The 18431-nt window shown below is 49.4% G+C and overlaps 1 protein-coding gene across 2 annotated transcripts in view; it reads right to left on the reverse strand.

Annotated features, from left to right (window-relative positions):
- Positions 1 to 17646, reverse strand: part of MAN1C1 (mannosidase alpha class 1C member 1) — a 192914-nt gene extending 175268 nt beyond the window's left edge. For both annotated transcript variants that reach the window (XM_087727048.1, XM_087727047.1), the window contains exon 1: positions 15386 to 17646. In XM_087727048.1, the coding sequence (XP_087583174.1) occupies positions 15386 to 15907 (522 nt within the window). In that variant the 5' untranslated portion in view covers positions 15908 to 17646. The remainder of the gene's footprint in view (positions 1 to 15385) is intronic.
- Between the last annotated feature and the right edge of the window lie 785 nt (positions 17647 to 18431).

Below are 18431 nucleotides of genomic sequence, written 5' to 3' on the forward strand. Positions count from 1 at the left end.
CAACCTGCTTACATATCCCCAATTTTCTGCTGTGGCTTTCAATGGAAGAGCATGAAATATATTCTAAACCAGGGGTCTCCAACCCCAGGGAGTGGCCACTACCAGGCTGCAGCCTGTTCTGAACCGGGCGAGCATGCACACTCAGCTCCACTTGCACGAGTGGCAGGTGCTCACACTCGCAGCAGGCACTCACAACTCTATTTGCGGGTGTGAAGGGCGCGTACACCTTTTATTTGCACAAATGGAGTTGCGCACGCTACTGCGCACACCTTACACTCACACAGAGACATTCTCCAAACAAGGAGAATGAAGAAGCCAAGCTGTGGACACACTAGAGGAAAAAGACCATGAGCATCTTCAGGGATCCCCTCTACAGGGCCGGCAGATGCTTTGATTATTTATTTTATTTATTTACTAGCTGATAACCTGGCATTGCCCAGGTATTTATTGATCCCAATCCTGTATTCGGCAGGAATGGCAATATCAAGTGGCAACAAAAGTGCGGAATGGGCTGTCCTCCCTCTTTCCATGAACGTTGGCGCAATTCTTGGAGAGGCGACGGCAAGAGCAACTTCTCCCTGAGCCTTTATTTTGGTGACGATTAAATTAGTTAAAAATGTTTTCCCTGTGCCCCCGGAAGTGTAATTTCTAATGTTGGCTTTTCCCCCTTACCAGAGGCAGCGCCCTTGTGGAGTACTGTGAAGCTGTTACTATGGCAATTCCACTGTGCTGTACAGTAGAAGCCATTTTAAGGCACAACAGGCTGTATCTTAACAGAACACACACACCGAGTGGTGTTGGGGGTGTCTTACCCCTACAGTATTTGTTTCCAGAGAGTAAGTCATCTGTGTACCGAAATTGCTAGAGGCATTCTAGAGTTATGCTGGAACACACACACACACACACACACAGAGAGAGAGAGAGAGAGAGAGAGAGAGAGAGAGAGAGAGAGAGAGAGAGAGAGAGAGAGAGAGAGAGAGAGAGAGAAGAGAGAGAGAGATGGTGGGAGGGAGGGAGGGAGGAAGAGAGAGAGAGATTTATATAGATAGAAGATAGATAGAAGAAGATGATTCGACAAATTGATATGGCCGCCCCACTCACACACTCAGGGCAGCTTGTAACATTCATAATTCACAACCTAAAAAGCATAAACGCCCCCCTCCCTCCATACCCAAGGAGGAAACAATGGGAACAACTATTTTTAAGACAATCCTGTTAGTTGGGCAGGGTGGAAATGACAGACCTTCAGGGCACCAGGTTGGGTGATCATGTGCACCTCCTGCCTTAAAATTCCGGAACCCACTATTAGCATGCCCGGAAGAGGGGAAACGCTTTGTTTTATGCCCAGAACAAACCATTATGTCCTGGAAATTCCACCAAACCATTTTTCAGACAGACAGCTGACCTGAAACAGTCTTCTATTCTGGGTTTGGGAGAAAAACAACATCTGGGTGGGGTGAGCAGGCAGGGCTGGTGCACTCTGGCCCCTCCATCCTGTCTGCAGCTTCTCGTGCAGCGCACCCCATGAGCCCATGTCCCCCCTTCCTTCCCCCTTTCCCTCCCCTGCCCCGATAGACCTTGGTTTCTTCCTCTATGCCCCCTCCAACCATTCAACCCAGAACAAAGCAGTTCCATTTGGACCCCCGCATGGCAAAAAAAAAATGCCACTTAAATAAATGTTTATTTAAGTGGCAGGTTTTTTTTGCCATGCGGGGGTCACCCACATTTGTAACTAAATGGGCACAATCATCCCAAACTCAGATGCTTTGGGTACATTTTGCACCTTCCTAAATGAGCTTCCATTTGATTCGGGACTACGCTGCTTGTGTTTGCCTTCTCCACTGAAGAAATTACCTGGAAATTGACTCACAGTTCACTGTATGGAAATCTTTCACAAATCAGGGCTCCCACTTTTCTCACCTGGTATACAGGTAGTCCTCGACACACACAACCATTCTTTTAGTGACTCTTCGAAGTCACAACAGCACTGAAAAAAGTGGCACATGACTGTTTTCTCACACCTACCACCGTTGCAGGATCCCCAGGGTCACATGATCAAAATTCAGGCACTTGGCAACTGGCTCATATTTATGACATCCCAGGTCTTCTGATCTAGGCTTCCTCAAAAAGCATGAAGCAGATTCCTGGTCCCGACAAAACCCGTTTTATTAAACAAATGTGAATTCCTCTCATTCACATTCAACAAAGTAAACAAATTCACATTCAGCAAAGTAAACCAATTTACATTCAGCAAAGTAAAGGACTGGTAAAGTCTTTCAAAGGAGTATTTATGACCACAGACCTCATCTAGCTTGGAGAGCTGCCATGTAAATCTTTTCCAAACACAGTGCTATGCAAGAAAAGACTGGGCACAGAGTCTCTGAGATTCACAGAGAGATCTTCACACTCCTGAAACGAACGAACAAACTAATTGTTTCCTGCAAAATCCCACTCCCCTTTCACTCGTCTTTTATTTCCTATGGGAGGGGCCATTCACCATCTACCTGTGGCTTTACTCCCAAATCGATGCAAAGTTGTTCTTTCCTTCTGGCAGCTCTGCGCATGTGCACACTGGGAACAGGCTCCAGCTGTTCCTCTGCCTCACTGCTATCTAGCTTCAAAGGCAGCTGAGAACTTCCAGACGGCTCTGGCCCCATCTCTGCCTCCAATGCAGAGCCCTCGTCCGAGCCTTCCCCAGCCTCCAGGACTGCCCCATGTTCCTCCTCAACCTCCTCACTGTCCAACTCTGTTACCACCTCTGCTGGCCACTGGCGGGCCACACTACCAGAATTATGTGTTCACCTTTTGAGACCTTCTGAGAAGCAAACTCAATAGGGAAGCCAGATTCACTTAACAATAGTGTTATTAACGTAACAACTGCAGCGATTCACTTAACAATAGTGGCAAGAAATTTTGGGTTCTGTTGTGGTTGTAAGTCAAGGACGATCTGCACCAGTTTGCCTAGTCATCATCCTAACCATCCTAACCTAATCATCCTGCACCACATGTATAAATCCAAGGATGAGGGTTGAACTGAAAACCCTGACTCAGACGTTGACTTCCTTCACTAGAATTCACAGCTTTTTTTTTTTTTTGGAAATGTACTTTATCTTTGTCCTGATGTTTCCCTTCCTTCCTTTGTTCCTTCCAATTGTTGAAATTTCTCAGTAGTCTCCTTTCCTGTTTGTTTGCACAGCAGCGCTTCTAGAAGCTGGAACAATAGGAAAAGATAAACGCAAGTCATCCAATAGAACTTCTGCTCCTTTGACAACCTAAGTTGAAAATGAATTGATAAGATTCTTGCCTTGGCAATAACGGAATTGACCGGCATTAAGATGCTAGCAGGTCTTGCAAATTACCACATCTCTCAAGCATTACCCAAGACTCTGTCCTGAGCCCCAGCTTGGTGACCAAAGAATAAGAAATATCCAATCAACAATCGTCTCAGGGGTAGAGCACATTTGCTGGACTACCTTAACATCAGCATGCAAAGTTCATTCCTTTTTATACTGCACGAGCCAGAAAGAGGGCTGTGAGAATATCTATAGACCCCTCACATCCTGGACATAAACTGTTTCAACCTCTACCCTCAAAATGATGCTATAGGTGCAAAATGATGTCAAACTCCAGGCCTGGGGGCTGGATCCGGCCCGTGGACGGCACTCCCGAGCTCCGTTTTCGCTGGCAGAGAATTACAGGAGGCCGTCACGGCAGAAAACGGAAGTCGGGAGCCTGTTTTCACTGGCAGAGCCAGGGGTGGGTTCTAGCCGACGTTACTGCCAATTCGCTCGTGGGCGCACGTGCTAGATGCATGCTTTACGCACATGCACAGTTCAATAGAAATTGTTCTGTGCATGTGCAGAACTCAAAAACAAGATGGTGGCGGTGACTGCGACGCCCAGGGAACTGGTTTGGAGGCGTGGCCAGTCTGGGTCGCTGCCGGTTCTGCAATTCAGGCTGGCATAACACTATCAGTTTGGCCAAACCAGGCCAAACTGGTAGGAACCCACCTCTGGACACAGTGGTCAGGCCACCAAAGGTGCCCCCAACACAAGTGATGTTGAGCTGGCCATGCCCATTCTAGCTACGCCCTCCTTCTCCCTCCGCCGAGGTGAAACACAATCCTGATGCAGCCCTCAATGAAATTAAGTTTGACACTCCTGCTAAAGGGCATTGCACACCAGAACAACTAGAACCAAGGATAGTTTCCCCCTCCATGCCATCACTCTGCTAAACAACTAATTTCCACAATACTCTTAAGGTGTTCAGTAAGGCTGTATTACTACTTTTCTTCTTATCTTTCCTATCACCTACCTCCTTCTCTACTTATAGCTGTAACTTTGTTGCTTGCATCTTATGGTTTATATTGTTTATTTAGTAACCTAGTATGATTTGTGTTGATTGCTTGTTTAGCATCCTGTGTGTATCACTAAGTGATGTATTTTATGATTCATGATGAATGTACTTTTATGATAACTGTGATCAGGATTTATCACTTATAGCTTTTACGTACACTGAGAGCTTATGCACCGAAGACAAATTCCTTGTGTGTCCAATCATACTTGGCCAATAAAGAATTTGTAACCTACAAGGAAAAAGAAGAGGTTACCTTGCCCTATCTCCAAACTTCTTAAGCCTTTTTGTCAAACAACTCATTTGTTTTTTTCCCATACGGAACTTTTACTGCAGTTTCTTTATTTTATCGCCTCAAACTGGAATGTCAGGTGTTGCAATCCAGGGGTCTCCAACCTTGGCAAAGCTGGCTGAGGAATTCTGGGAGTTGAAGTCCACAGGTCTTAAAGTTGCCAAAGTTGGAGACCCCTGTTCTAATTCATTTTTACTAGATTTCTGTGGCAAACAGAGTTTGACTAAAACTGGAAAGACAAAGAACATCCGAAAATCAATGCGGAGTTTCCTCAGATCTGCTGATTAACATATTTTTCGGAGTATAAGATGCACCGGAGTATAAGATGCATCAAGATTTTGAAGAGGTAAATTTTAAAAAAGTTTTTGCACTCTGTGGTCCTCCCAAACCTTCTGCATGCCTCACTTTTTGTGAAAAACAGGGCATGCAGAGAGTTTGAGAAGCCTGCAAAGTGCTCCTGGGGGTAGGGGTCCAAAAACGAGCAAAAAACTGCCTGTTTTGGGGGGAAAACGGGCCCATTTTTTGCCCCCAAAAGGGCATGCATAGCCTTTAGGAGGCTTGTAGAGTGTTCTGGGGTGCTGGGGGGGGGACGAGCAAAAAACGCCCCAGTTTTCGGTCATCTTTGCCCTCCCCAGCCCCTAGGAGCACTTTGCAGGCCTCCCAAACCCTCTGCACGTCCATTTTTGCGAAGAGGGCAGGGTTTCGGGAGGCCAAAAATGCTGTATTCAGTGTATAAGACGCACCCAGATTTTCACCCTCTTTTTTGGGGGGGAAAGGTGCGTCTTATACTCCGAAAAATACGGCAATCCCCTCTGTCGCATGCGGTTCAGAAACACAGCAAAATGTGTCACCGAATCCTACCGAGAAAGCCGTTTCATGGATGTCGCTTGGCCAATTAAAGTGAGGCACGGCTGCTTCTTCCATACCAACCTTACCATCTCCTTCCTGCAAGAATTATTTCCAAATGTCTGCATCAGAAAAGCACAAAATTCACCCTCTGGGCACAAATAAGACACTGAACTCAAGCAGAGTAATTGGGGGAACTCAGTCTTCACCCATTTATGCATTTAGTGAGTCATCTCTCTAACGCGCCATGTCTTATTCTGCTCCGGCACCAAATGCCGACTTGTCACTGCAAGTAATAAATGGGAGGCTCATTTTTCTTTCTTCCTATCTATATTAGAGGCTCGGATGCTCTCCAGCACCTTCAAAGAAATGTTTAATCCATATTCGGCAGGATGCAGACATCTACAAAAAGAAGCGAAGTTATATTTCTATACAAAGCCTCACTTCTCTCTCGGAGTTCTGAGATTCAACAGTAGGTCCTAAAGCAACATTTGATCATGGAGACCATTCAGGATGAACGTCATTCATTCCATTGAAATTTCTGGTATCTGTAGAGGCAAATAACTCCACCAAGCCTGGCTGTAGATTTAGACATTGCACACATCTGGGTTTCTCAACCTCAGCGTGGACTTCAATTCCTAGACACCCCCCCTCCCCCGGGCCGCCAGTCAGGAAAGTGTCAAGGCAGGGATCAGGAGCCCAGGCAATATGTCTATGGAGATTCTCAGTCCTCCAGGTCGTGGTTGTCCCACAGGGGTGGACTTCAAAAGTTCTAGCAATGGGTTCACTATCCCATTGTTGGCTGGGTGTGGCCATGATGGGCGTGGCCTAGCTAGCCTCCTGCACCACAGTGTGGAGGTGGGGTGTTTGCCCTCCTCAGGCTCTGGAGGCTTTTTTTGAGCCTCCGGAAGGGTGAAAACTGCTTTTCCCAGACTCCGGAGGCCCTCTGGAGGCCAGAAACAGGCCCATTTAAGACTTCCGGAACTTCCAGTAGGCCCATTTTTTGCCCTCCCCAGGCTCCGTGGGATTTTCTTGAGCCTCCAGGAGAGCGAAAACTGCTTCTTCTGGGCTCCGGAGGCCGGAAACAGGCCCATTTCTGGATTTCCAGAACTTCCAGTAGGCCCATTTTTTGCCCTCCCCAAGCTCCTTAGGCTCTCTTCGAGCCTCCAGGAAGGTGAAAACTGCTTCCCCTGGGTTCCGGAGGCGCTCTGGAGGCAGGAAAAAGACCCGTTTGTAGACTTCCGGAACTTCCAGTGTACTTCACCCGCCCTGAGCCTCCATGTGGACCCTGTACTTACCTGGCATGATAAATGTGATAAACTCCTGGGAGGGGCAGGGTGGGAGGGGCAGGGATGGAAGAGTCAGCCAGGGGTGGCATTTGGGGAGGGGGGGTTGTCAAACCGGGCAGAATCCTAGCTAGAGGATCACCTGAACCCATGCGAGCCCCCAGCAGCCCACCCCTGTTGTCCCAAAGGTGCTTTTTCAAAAGGCAACTGAACTTCCTTGTTTTTTCTTTGAAGACGTTTTGCTTCTCACCCAAGAAGCTTCTTCAGCTCTGACTGGATGGGCAGTGGGAGGATTTATATTCCTTGCCATTTGCATTCCTTTAGCCCAAAGGTGTCAAACTCGTGTCATCAGGGTGTCATCATGTGACGTATCGTGACTTTTTTCCCCTTCGCTAAACCGGGTGTAGGCGTGGCCAGCGCATGACGCATCTGGCACGCAGGCTGCGAGTTGGACATCCCTGTTTTAGATTTTAGAGAATCATTGAGGCTACCTGGAGAGTTTGTGTGTCCTCAGGGTCACCTGAGTAGTACCTGCATCGCCAACTGAAGTGCAGATGGTCCCCGTAGTCTGCCATTTTTCTGGAAATCCGTTCCTACTCCCACACTATTCGAATCCAGTCAGAGCTGAAGAAGCTTCTTGGATGAGAAGCAAAACATCTTCAAAGAAAAACCAGAAAGTCCAGTTGCCTCTTGAAAAAAGCACCTTTGGGACAACTATGACCTGGATGACTGAGAATCTCTGCAGACTTTTAGCTATGCAATTTGGGATGAAGACCCTTAGAATGGTGTGGAAGTGGGAATGGATTTCCAGAGGAAAATGTTGCAGACTACAGGAACCATTTGCACTATTCAGATGACCCTGAGGACACAGATAAACCTGCAAGTGCTTCAAAGACCCTCTAAAATCATGCAAATGACCAGCTGTCTGCAAGGAGTACTATAAATCCTTCCATTCCCCACCATCTTGTCAGAGCTGAAGAAGCTTCTTGGATGAGAAGCAAAATGTCTTTAAAGAAAACCCAGAAAGTCCAGTTGCCTCTTGAAAAAGCACCTTTGGGACAGCCCAGGCAATAGGTTATTTTGCATCCAAATACAATGACCACTCCAATCGATACAGGTAGTCCTTGATTTACAACAATACTTGCGTCTAAAATGTCTGTTTCTTAAAGTTGCCAAGGTTTGGACACCTCTGCTTTAACTGATGGCGTCTGCCACATTCTCTCCCTGCCTGTACCATCATGCTAACAATAGTGTCACAGACAGGCAGTGCTAACTCCAGCAGGGCCTGGGATAACAAACACAATGCTTGAGCACATTAGGTGTGTTTTGTCTGGTTGTCTGGCAAGCCAGTTGTTGTGACTTTAGATTTATCATCAGGTTTTCTTTGCAAGATCTGATCAAAATCATGACAAAAACAAAACTCTGGATTGACGTGCAAGAATGGAGATGCCGTTGTGATGTCTCACCTTGATTTTTATTCTGCTACATTTGGACTTTCCTATAAGTCAACCTGTAGCCAATGATGAAGGACTCGGTTCAAAAAAATTCCATCTTTGCCCTGAGATATTTTGGGGCATTAAAGGTAAAGGTTCCCCACCCACACATGTGCTAGTCATTTCCGGCTCTAGGGGGCGGTGCTCATCTCCATTTCAAAGCCGAAGAGTCAGCGCTGTCCGAAGACATCTCCGTGGTCCTGTGGACAGCATGACTAAATGTTGAAGGCACATGGAACACTGTTACCTTTCCACCAAATGTGTTTCCTATTTTTCTACTTGCAATTTTTTACATGCTTTCAAACTGCTAGGTAGGCAGAAGCTGGGACAAGTAACGAGAGCTCACTCCGTTACGCAGCACTAGAGATTCAAACCGCCAAACTGCCAACCCTTCTGATCGACAAGCTCAGCGTCTTAGCCACTGAGCCACCACATCCCTACTTTGGGGCATTATGGATTGTCAAATGGACATTTGCTTTGAGTTGACTAGCATCATGCCCAACAGATCCTAACTGAATCCAGGTCTTTTTGGTTAGGTGGACTTTCAATTTATTTTGGGGCGTTTTCTTAGCTGCCAGCTTGCCAGCTTTTTTCAGGATGTTAGTGGTGCCGCCGGGACAATGTTTCTCCTGTACTGTGCATGAAAGCCGCAGAGAACAAAAGAGATGTCTCCAAGTCTACTTGTTCGCCATATACGCACAAGCAAGCTTAGTTAAATCTGGTCTTTTGTTTCACCAGCTTTCTCATCCTGTCTCTTTAAATGCTTGATGTCAACATGCCATATAAAAGGAGGCCCCATCAGGGTCAGACCGAGTTCTTCCCATCCGACTCTCTGCTGACATCATTAATCATTAGGAACTGTAGCAGCCAGGAACAAACTATCCAATCCCCCCCCCCCTCCTGCCACTATGTTTGTGACTACATCTCCCACTACACTGAACAGGAAAGCCAAAGGGGAAGAGATTCTTGAAGTTTGAATTTATTGTTTTCGGCTACGTGAGGTTGTCTGCTCCTGCTACAGGAAAATAATAACTGCCAGAGAGGTTGGGATTTGAATGTGTTGTGGCCTGCCAATGGCCAGAGGAGCTGGCAGCAGAGTCGGACAGTGAGGAGGTTGGGGAGGAACATGGGCCAGTCCTGGGGGCTGAGGAAAGCTCAGACAAGGGCTCTGCGTTGAAGAGAGGGAGTTAGACAGCAGTGAGGCAGAGGAACAGCTGGAGCCTGTTCCCAGTGTGCGCATGCGCAGAGCTGCCAGAAGGCAAGAAAGCAGGGTCGACTTGGGAGTAAAACTACACCTTGGAGGTGATTGGCCTCTCCCATAGGAAACAAAAGAGGAGCTAACGGGGAGTGGGCTTTTGCAGGAAACAATTTGTTCATTTGGTCGTTTCAAGAGTGGAAAGGTCTGTTTGTGACTATAAGAGATTCTGTGTCAAGTTATGCCTTGCTCTGCATTTGGAAACTAGTTATCTGGCAGCTCTCCAAATGAGATAAGGTTCGTGTTGATAAATATTCCTCGGAAAGACTCTTTGCTAAACCTCACTGACTGTGAATGAAAGGAATTCACAGTCGTGTAAATAAAAGGGGTTTTGCCGGGACCAAGACACTGCTTCTTGCTTTTTAAGGAAGCCTGGGTCAGAACAGAACGTAGCAATAACCACTGGGGGCCAGCTGAGTAAGTTTTATAAAATGAGAGGGGTTAAGATTTTTACATGACTTTAAAATTAAAAAAGAAAGGCACCTTGGTCATAACATGCCTAATATACCAGTCACTGGAAGGAAGGAAGACTGGTTGATTGGTGATTGGTGTTAACATTCTGTGTGATGCCACGATGAGGAAAGAACTCAGTGGAAAAGGGAGAAGGGCACCTGCTGGCTGGACCACTATAAAAGATGACACTGAGATGAGACCATGGTGAATCTGAAGGAGGCACTGCATGACAGAGAGGCATGGAAAGTGCTGGTCTGTAGAGAGGCCGAATAGCTGACGATGGCAATGGGGACGTGCAGATCAAAGTTGAACAGTTATGGGAAAAGAAATCTGCTGTTGCACCAATCATGATTGGAGCTTTCAGAGCAATATTTAAATTTATCAGACCTAAACATCCTAATTTTACAACAATAACAACAACAACAATAAACACTGCTTAGATCTGCTTAATCCTCAGACACTACCTGGTTAGGGCTTTTATGTTTCCACCCATCTGTGTATTGAATTGTAGATTATCCATATAATAATAATAATAATAATATTAATGTTGAGGCCAAAGTGACGTTCATTTTTGAGAAAACCTGTGGAACAACTTTCTGTAAAGGTTGCCCCTGGTTGTCATGGCACCAGCAGAAGAGTGTACCTGTCCATTAGAGGTACTAGTAACTCTTAAGTTGCTTTCCCCACAAGTTTTCCCCTACTTGGTTCATGTCCCAGAAGAGCCAAAGAATTGGCTGAAAATTCTCTGGTTATGGATTTCAGGGTCCATACACTGTATTGAAAAAAAATCTATTCTATAATAGTGCACCTTGACCATGGCAACTTTCAGGTGTGTGGAGCACACATTAGAAAGTTGCTGAAATTGAGAAACACCAGCTTGTAAAATAGGGATGAATTCAACCTGGAGCTGTGCATTTTCTTGACAGACCACTCTGCTCTCTGAAGGCTACAAGCAACTCTAGATTAATAATCTGCCAACCTTCAACTAAGGGGTCATAACCTATAACTTGGTTTTCCCTCTTTTTCATGAAGGTCATACTAACAGCATGTTGCAAAGAGAGTAGGAATTAATTGGAGAAAAGAGATCAGTTGGGGGATGGGGGGCAAAGAATTCAGGTATTTCAAGCTGGATGGAATCCAGTCAATGACCATTCAGGATTTTTGCCCTATCAATTTCAATTATTGTATTCAACTTCAGTTCCCTAGGTCTCAGTCAAAGGTGATATTCAGCAGGTTCTGACCAGTTCTGGAGAACCGGTAACAGAATTTTTTAGTAGTTCAGAGAACTGATAAATACCTCTGACTGGCCCCGGCCCCATCTATTCTCTGCCTCCCGAGTCCCAGCTGATCGGGAAGAAATGTGGATTTTGCATTAAACTTCCCCTGGAGTAGGGAGGGAATGGATATTTTACAGTATTCTTCCCCTGCCACGCCCACCAAGCCAAGCCACGCCCACAGAACCAGTAGTAAAAAAAAAATTGAATCCCACAACTGGTCTCAGCCATATCTCCATTGCCTCTCCAGTGAAATTTCAACCTCGCCATGTTTTTCCCCCCTCTATCACCCCACCTGAGGTTATGTTTTGCAGCTGTTCTTCCTTATTTCATCCACTTAACAGCTTGTTTGGATTCTTTTAGGCCTGCTCTACAGAAAACAGGAGAAATGTTGAAGGGCTGTGTTTTGTGAATGGGTCGAAAAGAGAGGGATAGAAACATACCCATGGCAGAAGCGCTGGTAAAAAAATAAAGGGAAGATACAGAAGAAGACTGTTTGAAAAGCCAGAAAACAAAGGGAAAGAAAGAAACGTAAGTAACAGTTACCAGAAACAAATCTTGTAGAGTATAAGTATAAATCAAAAGAAGGAAACGCAATGACAGTGGTATTACAGTTGTGTCTTTAGTTCAGGACTGATGAGTCAACCTGAAAAATGCAAATGTTGTATCCTGTTCCAGTTTAGTTTCTGATCAAATAAGTTTTGAATTTTTTGTATTGTTTTTTAAAAAAACCAATAACCTGTTTTACCAGAAAAGGAGATGCAGAGAAGAAAACAGTGGGAATCTTAAGACTGTTACAAGATGCATAAAGTTTGGGACTGCAACTGTCACAAACTATGCCTGTTCTGGATCGTAACGATGCTTTTGCTCCCAAATATCTGGAAGGCATCAGACTGCATGAGAGACCGCCTGCTGCCAATTACCTCCTCTAGACCGATTAGATCCCACAGATTAGGCCTCCTCCGAATTCCATCGGCCGGCCAGTGTTGACTGGCGACTACTCGGAGGAGAGCCTTCTCTGTGGCCGCTCCGACCCTCTGGAACGAACTCCCCATGGAGATTCAAACCCTCACCACCCTCCAGACCTTCCGCAAAGCCCTTAAAACCTGGCTATTCCGACAGGCCTGGGGCTAAAAAGCTTCTACCCCCTTCTCGAATGGTATGACTGTTGTGTGTTTTAAATTATGTATTGCTGCGCGTTGTTTTAATTTTTTGTCTGTATCCCCCTCCCTTAGTTGAGTTGTGAGTCTGAGTCCCCTTCGGGGGGAAAAGGGCAGCATATAAATAAAATAAACATTCAAACATTCAAACATTCAAACATATTACTGTTCTACTGTATCACCTTCAAATCTCTAGAAAGCTATTGCGCGTGCACAAAACAACCCAAAGATTAAAGAATAAACTAAGAAGGCATGTGAAGGGATAGAAAACTAGAAAAGGGAATCATTTTATAACTAGACTTAATCAATGAAATAGAGCCTCTTTGGGGTAGGGGTTAAAAGCACTAAATTAGAGGCTAGGGGACCACAAATTATCCCGTAGTCCTGCTACCGTACAGCCTGAAAGCAGCTGGGTCACTTTGGGTCAGTATCTCTCTCTCTCTCTCTCAATCCTCCTACCAAGGCAACAAACAGCTGAAAAACGTTGCCAAGAGAACTGCTAAGACTCGTCCATGTAGTCACTAAGAATCGAGACTGACTTGAAGGAGATGAGAAGTGATGGAAGAGCGGGAAATCAATAGATGGTGACCAATATTAAAACAGAGGCAGGGAAACAAACCTATCTGTAAAAGAATATGCACATTTAGCCCATCTTGGCATGTTGTGTTATATACCAGTCCTTATCACAATTTGATCCCAAATTTCCGTGCTGAGCAAGACAGTTGTTAAGTGAATCACTGCAGTTGTTATGTTAGTAACACGGTTGTTAAGTGACTCTGGCTTAGGTTGTCAGGTGGTCGCAAAAAGGGATCATGTGACCCCGGGGAATTCTGCAACCCATCATTAATATGAACGAGTTGCCAAGCATCCAAATTTTGATCACATGACCATGGGGATGCTGCAACGCTCGTGAAAAATGATCACTTTTCTAGGTAGTGCTGTAACTTTGAACATTCACTAAATGAATGGTTGTAAGTCGATGAATGCTGGCCAAAGCCTATTAATAAAGGCAAGCACAATATGGAAGAATGACAACAGGCCAGTGGTGGGATTCAGCCAGTTCGCACCACTTCGGGAGAACAGGTTGTTAACTTTCTAAGCAGTTTGGTGAACTGGTTGTTGGAAGAAATTATTAGGGCAGAGAACCAGTTGTTAAATTATTTGAATCCCACCATTGCAACAGGCTTTTACTAAAGGCATACTTTCGAGATATTGTGGGTTTGGTTCCCGACCACAATAAAGCGAGTAACACCATAAAGCAAGTCTGACAACTTTTTTGGTTTCTTAGTGCATATAAAAGTTATATTTATGCTATACTGCCATCTATTAAGTTTGCCAATAGCATTAGGCTTTAAAAAAAAGTACATAACTTAATTTTTTTTTTAATCACTAAAAAAAAATACTAATCATCATCTAAGCCTTCAGAAAGTCATAACCTTTTGCCGATGGAGAGTCTTGTACAAAAAATTGTACTTCAGAAACACTTCACAACCACTTCACAATGTCAACAATGACAGGTGTCAACAGTATCCACAATATAGATTGCATGTGGAAACAAGTAAGGTGCCTATCTAAATACCCGGAAGGGTATATTTAGCCTATATCAGACACATTAATTACTAAAATCCCAACGTGCACACTTACCCTCAGTTGCACATTATATTCTGCAAATCTCCATAATTTCCACTTTTACTTAGTAGGCACAAGGAAAACAATCACATAGAAGCATTGGGAAAAAATAGACCAGGTTTTTGGGCAAGGAATGGCTTTCAAAGAAAAGGTGTCCTATCCCTTTTTAAGAGAATTCTATGGAGATTTATGTAGATCATATCACCATCTACTTCAGTGGGTCCCAACATGGGTCCCATGTCCCATGGGGGGGGGGATTTGACTTTTAATGGGGGGCAATTTGAACATTGTTTAAACCAAGTTAATGGCCTTTTAGGCTTCCTCCTGTGGGTAGAGTTCACTTTTTGAGTAAAGTAAGAATTATATGTCACAAGGGATGGGGGGGGGGGCATCAGGATTTTAGAGATGCTTAGATGGAGCATGGGCAAATAAAGGCTGGGAACCACTGATCTATTTGGAACTCTCCTCCCATCACCTTTTAGTTTCTTACCCAAAGAACAGCAGCAACAAAAATCAATTAAGCAAGCAAAGATGGATTTGCAACAGAATACATTTTGACAAGCAACCGCATCAGAAGCAGCCCTTCTCCAAAATTCATTCTGAACTTATTTAAAGATTAAGAAGACACTCACAGGAAAGAGCCAACAGAAAAGGTTCTGCAAAGCCCTGGAGGAGAATAATTGTAGCAACCGATTCGACCTGGCCAGGTTTTTAATGCCTTAACTCGAGATTTCCATTGGTGGAAAAACCTCATTCACCAACACATAAATGTACCAGAAAGGAAACTCCTGAGGCATTAAATCCCCTTTAAAGCAGTGGTTCCCAAGTGGGGCTCATGTCCCACAGAGGGGCAATTTGATTTTTAATGGGGGGCAATTTGGAATTTGTTTAAACCAAGTTAATGGCCTTTTAGGCGTCCTCTGCGTGAGAAGAGTTCGTTTTTTGAGTATAGTAAGAATTATGTCTGAGGTTGGGGCATCAGGATTTTAGAGATGCTTAGGTGGGGCATGGCCAAATAAAGGTTGGGGGCTACTGTTTTAAAGGCATCCATGCATTCATTCATTCAAATACACGCACACAGGTGTGCAGCCAGTTCTGGTCTGTTCGGCGAACGGACGTGCCGCCTTCCCCCAAACCCCGCCGGCCAACCGCAGCAGGCGGTTCTGCAGAGGTGGCGAGCGCCGACCTAGCCAAGCGCCCCGCCGCTTCCCCGCGTCCGCTCGGAACTTCCCCGAAAGAGGCGCTGCGGGGTGAGCGAGAGGCGGCCGGAGAAGCCCGTCCTGTTGGGGCTCCGGGAGTGGAGGAAGGCGGGGGATATCGAAGGGCCGGTCCGGTCCGACTCACCTCCTTGATCTTCAGTCGCCGGACGCGGGTGTCGGGCTCCTCGGTGCCGCCTCTGCTGCCGCCCAGCAGCGGATGGCGGAGGCGCTGCCGGAACGCCGCGTAGTCGAAGCGGAACGGGGCCCGCGTCTGCTGCAAGGGGGGAGCCGAGGCGCCCTGCTCGGCGGGCGGGAGGCGCGGCGGGCGGGTCCGTCGGGAGGCCGGTTCGGAGTGCGCGACGGCGGGCGGGAGGTCGGGCGGGTCGCGGAGGTGGCGCGAGGGCAGCGGCGGCGGGGCGGCCGGGCTGGCGTTGGCGGGCAGGTGGCGGACCAGACCGGGTCCCGGCGGAGGGCTGCGGGGGGCTTCCACCTCGGCTCCGGCGTGGCGGGGCAGGAAGAGGCGCTTGACGCGGGAGGAGTCCGGCAGCAAGAAGAGGGCGCCGAAGCAGAGCGTGAGCAGGCCCGAGAGGAAGAGCAAGAAAAGGAACTTCTGCGGCAGCCGCAGCGCCGACGGCGGCCAGCCCGGCCACTTCCGCGGTAGCAGCATGGGAGCTCCGCGAGGGCCGGCTAAGGGGGCTCCCTCCGGCCGCCACGCAGCACCACGCGCCCCGGCCGAGAGTCCGACCCTGCCCAAAGAGCCTCTCCGGAGCCGCTTGGATTCGCCCGGCTCGGCAACTCGACTTCAACAGCGGCTAGGGACCTTGACGCGCGTCGTCCTCCGCTCGTGTGAAGCGGGCTGCGCCAAAGCCCGGTTCCAGCCCAGAGCGCCGACGGACTGGGAAGAAAGTTCTCACCGCCCCGGAGAAGCGGCTCCGTCGACTGGAGGAGAAGTTGCAGAGTTGCCGGACGAGATGCTCCGAGGGACAGGGCGGGGAGGGGCCAGTCCTCCTCCTCCTCTTCCCCTCCCTCCGCTTTGCAGGCGCTTGGCTCCTCTTCGGGGGCACCGGACTTCCCCTCCTTGCCCGGAGTCTACAGCCCAGGCATCGCCGTCCTGCGGAGGGGAGGGAGGGGGGCAACCCCGGCCGGTCGACGGGTCAGGGGGTCGCGGGGGTCTCCCTCCGGCTTTTCCTGCCTCGCCGCCTTGGCCCGTCCCCGCCGCTGCTAACGGGCAGCGGAGGAGCCGCTCTCCGGCCGCTTCGGGCTCAGAGCCGGATGGTCGGCGGGTTCATGATGCAGCATTTCTGGAGGACGGAAGAGCCGGAGCTGCTCGCTCAGCGCCAGGGGTCGGGGCGCGCCGCCTGCCGCCCCACGCGCCGCCCGACGTCTCCCCGGCCGCTCTCTCGCCATCCACGTCGGGCCGCCCCCCCTCCCCCTGCCGGGACTCAGCCCCAGCTCCGGCCGGTCCCCAGCGGCATCCTCGTGGTTTCCCCGCACGGTTCCTCCGGGGGATAGTCAGCCGGCTGTTTCGGGAGAAGCCGAGCATCCGCCTCCTCCCGCCGGCCAAGGGGAGGCTCCACCCAGGCGCGGGAGGAGGAGGAGGAGAGCCACGCAGGGCGACACGCGGGAGCGCTCAGCAGCAGCGGCGGCTCCGATCCCGCCGGCCTCTCAGGAGGGGAGGCATCCCCGGCGTCGCCGCTTGGCCCGGGGCCAGAATCGCCGGCCAGCCCCGCAGGGACGCCAATCCGGGGCGGAATCGGCTTTTGAATCGTCCGCCGGTTGTTTTCTTCGGCTTCGCCGCTCAGGCGCTTTCCGACTTGGGTGGCTCCTCCTCCTCCTCCCCGAAGAAGAAAAAACGACTCCCAACTTTTTCCCCTTCCCGGCTCATGGGGGAGGCAGGTGCCGGGGCCGCGGAGAGGGTTGGTTGGCGGGGGGTGGAGGGAAATCTCCCGCCTGGCGCTAGGCTCGGCCGCGGCGATGGGGAAGGCGGGGGGGCCTCAAGCGCCCCACGCTCGCTTGCTGAGCATCCATCGCCGGTCTCTTGCCCAGACGGCCCCGAAGTCTCGGCAACCGCCCGCGGCGGCTAGGATTGTCTCCTCCTCCGCTCTTGGGATGCCCGTGATGGGCAGCGGCGGCGTGTCCTCGCCGCGGACGGCCAAGGGCTCCCCGGTGCCCCTGAAGGCGCCGGGAGGAGCGGTTCTTTCCACCCCACCGGATTGCGGAGGAAGGCAGCGGGCCCGAGGGAAGCTGCCCCCGCTGGCCGGCCGGCCGGGCAAAGGCAAAGCGAAGCAGCCGCAGCAGTCCGTCTCTTGCCCTTAACGCGCCGGCACCGGGGCGCCGCTCTGAGGCGGCATCGCTTCCAGCAATACTCGCCGACCGCACCGACTGCAGCTGGGTTCGACTGCGACAGCGGCTCTCCCCCCCCCCCCGCCCGTCCGCCGCCAACCCCGCCTCCCAGCCCTGGCCCCGCCTTCCCCCATCAAGCCCCGCCCCCAGTAGCCCGGCCTCTTCGCGCTTCTGGCTCTCTTCAATGGGCCCGTTGCCGTCGGACTCCTCCCTGGGGGGTGGAGCTGCGCGGCAACGGGAGGGGGGTTGCTCTAGCGCCGGCCCCTCCTCCGCCCGTTTTTGTTTACCAGAGAGGCCGGCGAGACCGCGCTGGGCTCCCGAAGCCGCCGTTCTGATTGGCTGGACGTGCTGCGGCTCGTTGAAGAGGGAGAAAGCGGGGAGGGTGGGGGGTCGCGGTGAAAGATGCTGGAGCGCTGCGGGAGGGAGGCGCGTGCTTGTTTTAAAGCGTGGATGGATATTCTCTCCCCCCCTTAAACCACATGACTGTTAAAAAACAGCATCGCTGCTCTTGAACAGCCCGCGCATTGCTTGTGTTATATAAGCCTCTCTTGCCTCTGTCCTCCGTAATTCTGGGAACTACGACTCCCAGAATCCCCAGGGTGTGGGTCATCCTGCTTGAGAAGTGGGATGGGAGCGCATCTGGAAGGCGCGGAGGTTATAGCGCCATAAGGACGCCTTGGCTTTCTGCTTCCCGCGAGTTAATTCGGCTGCCCCACTGAAGCCCCCTTTCAGAAAACCATGTCTGGGTTTACGAACCACCTATGCCTGGTCCTCAGAAAAGCCAGGGTTTGGCCTACCCAATTTGGGGGGATTTGCAGAAGGGAAAACATGCAAAGGCATCCAGATGT

Source organism: Thamnophis sirtalis, unplaced genomic scaffold (assembly GCF_051295495.1).
Source record: "Thamnophis sirtalis isolate CommonGarterSnake01/CBP01778 unplaced genomic scaffold, rThaSir2_p1.2 scaffold_13, whole genome shotgun sequence".
Taxonomy (NCBI): domain Eukaryota; kingdom Metazoa; phylum Chordata; class Lepidosauria; order Squamata; family Natricidae; genus Thamnophis; species Thamnophis sirtalis.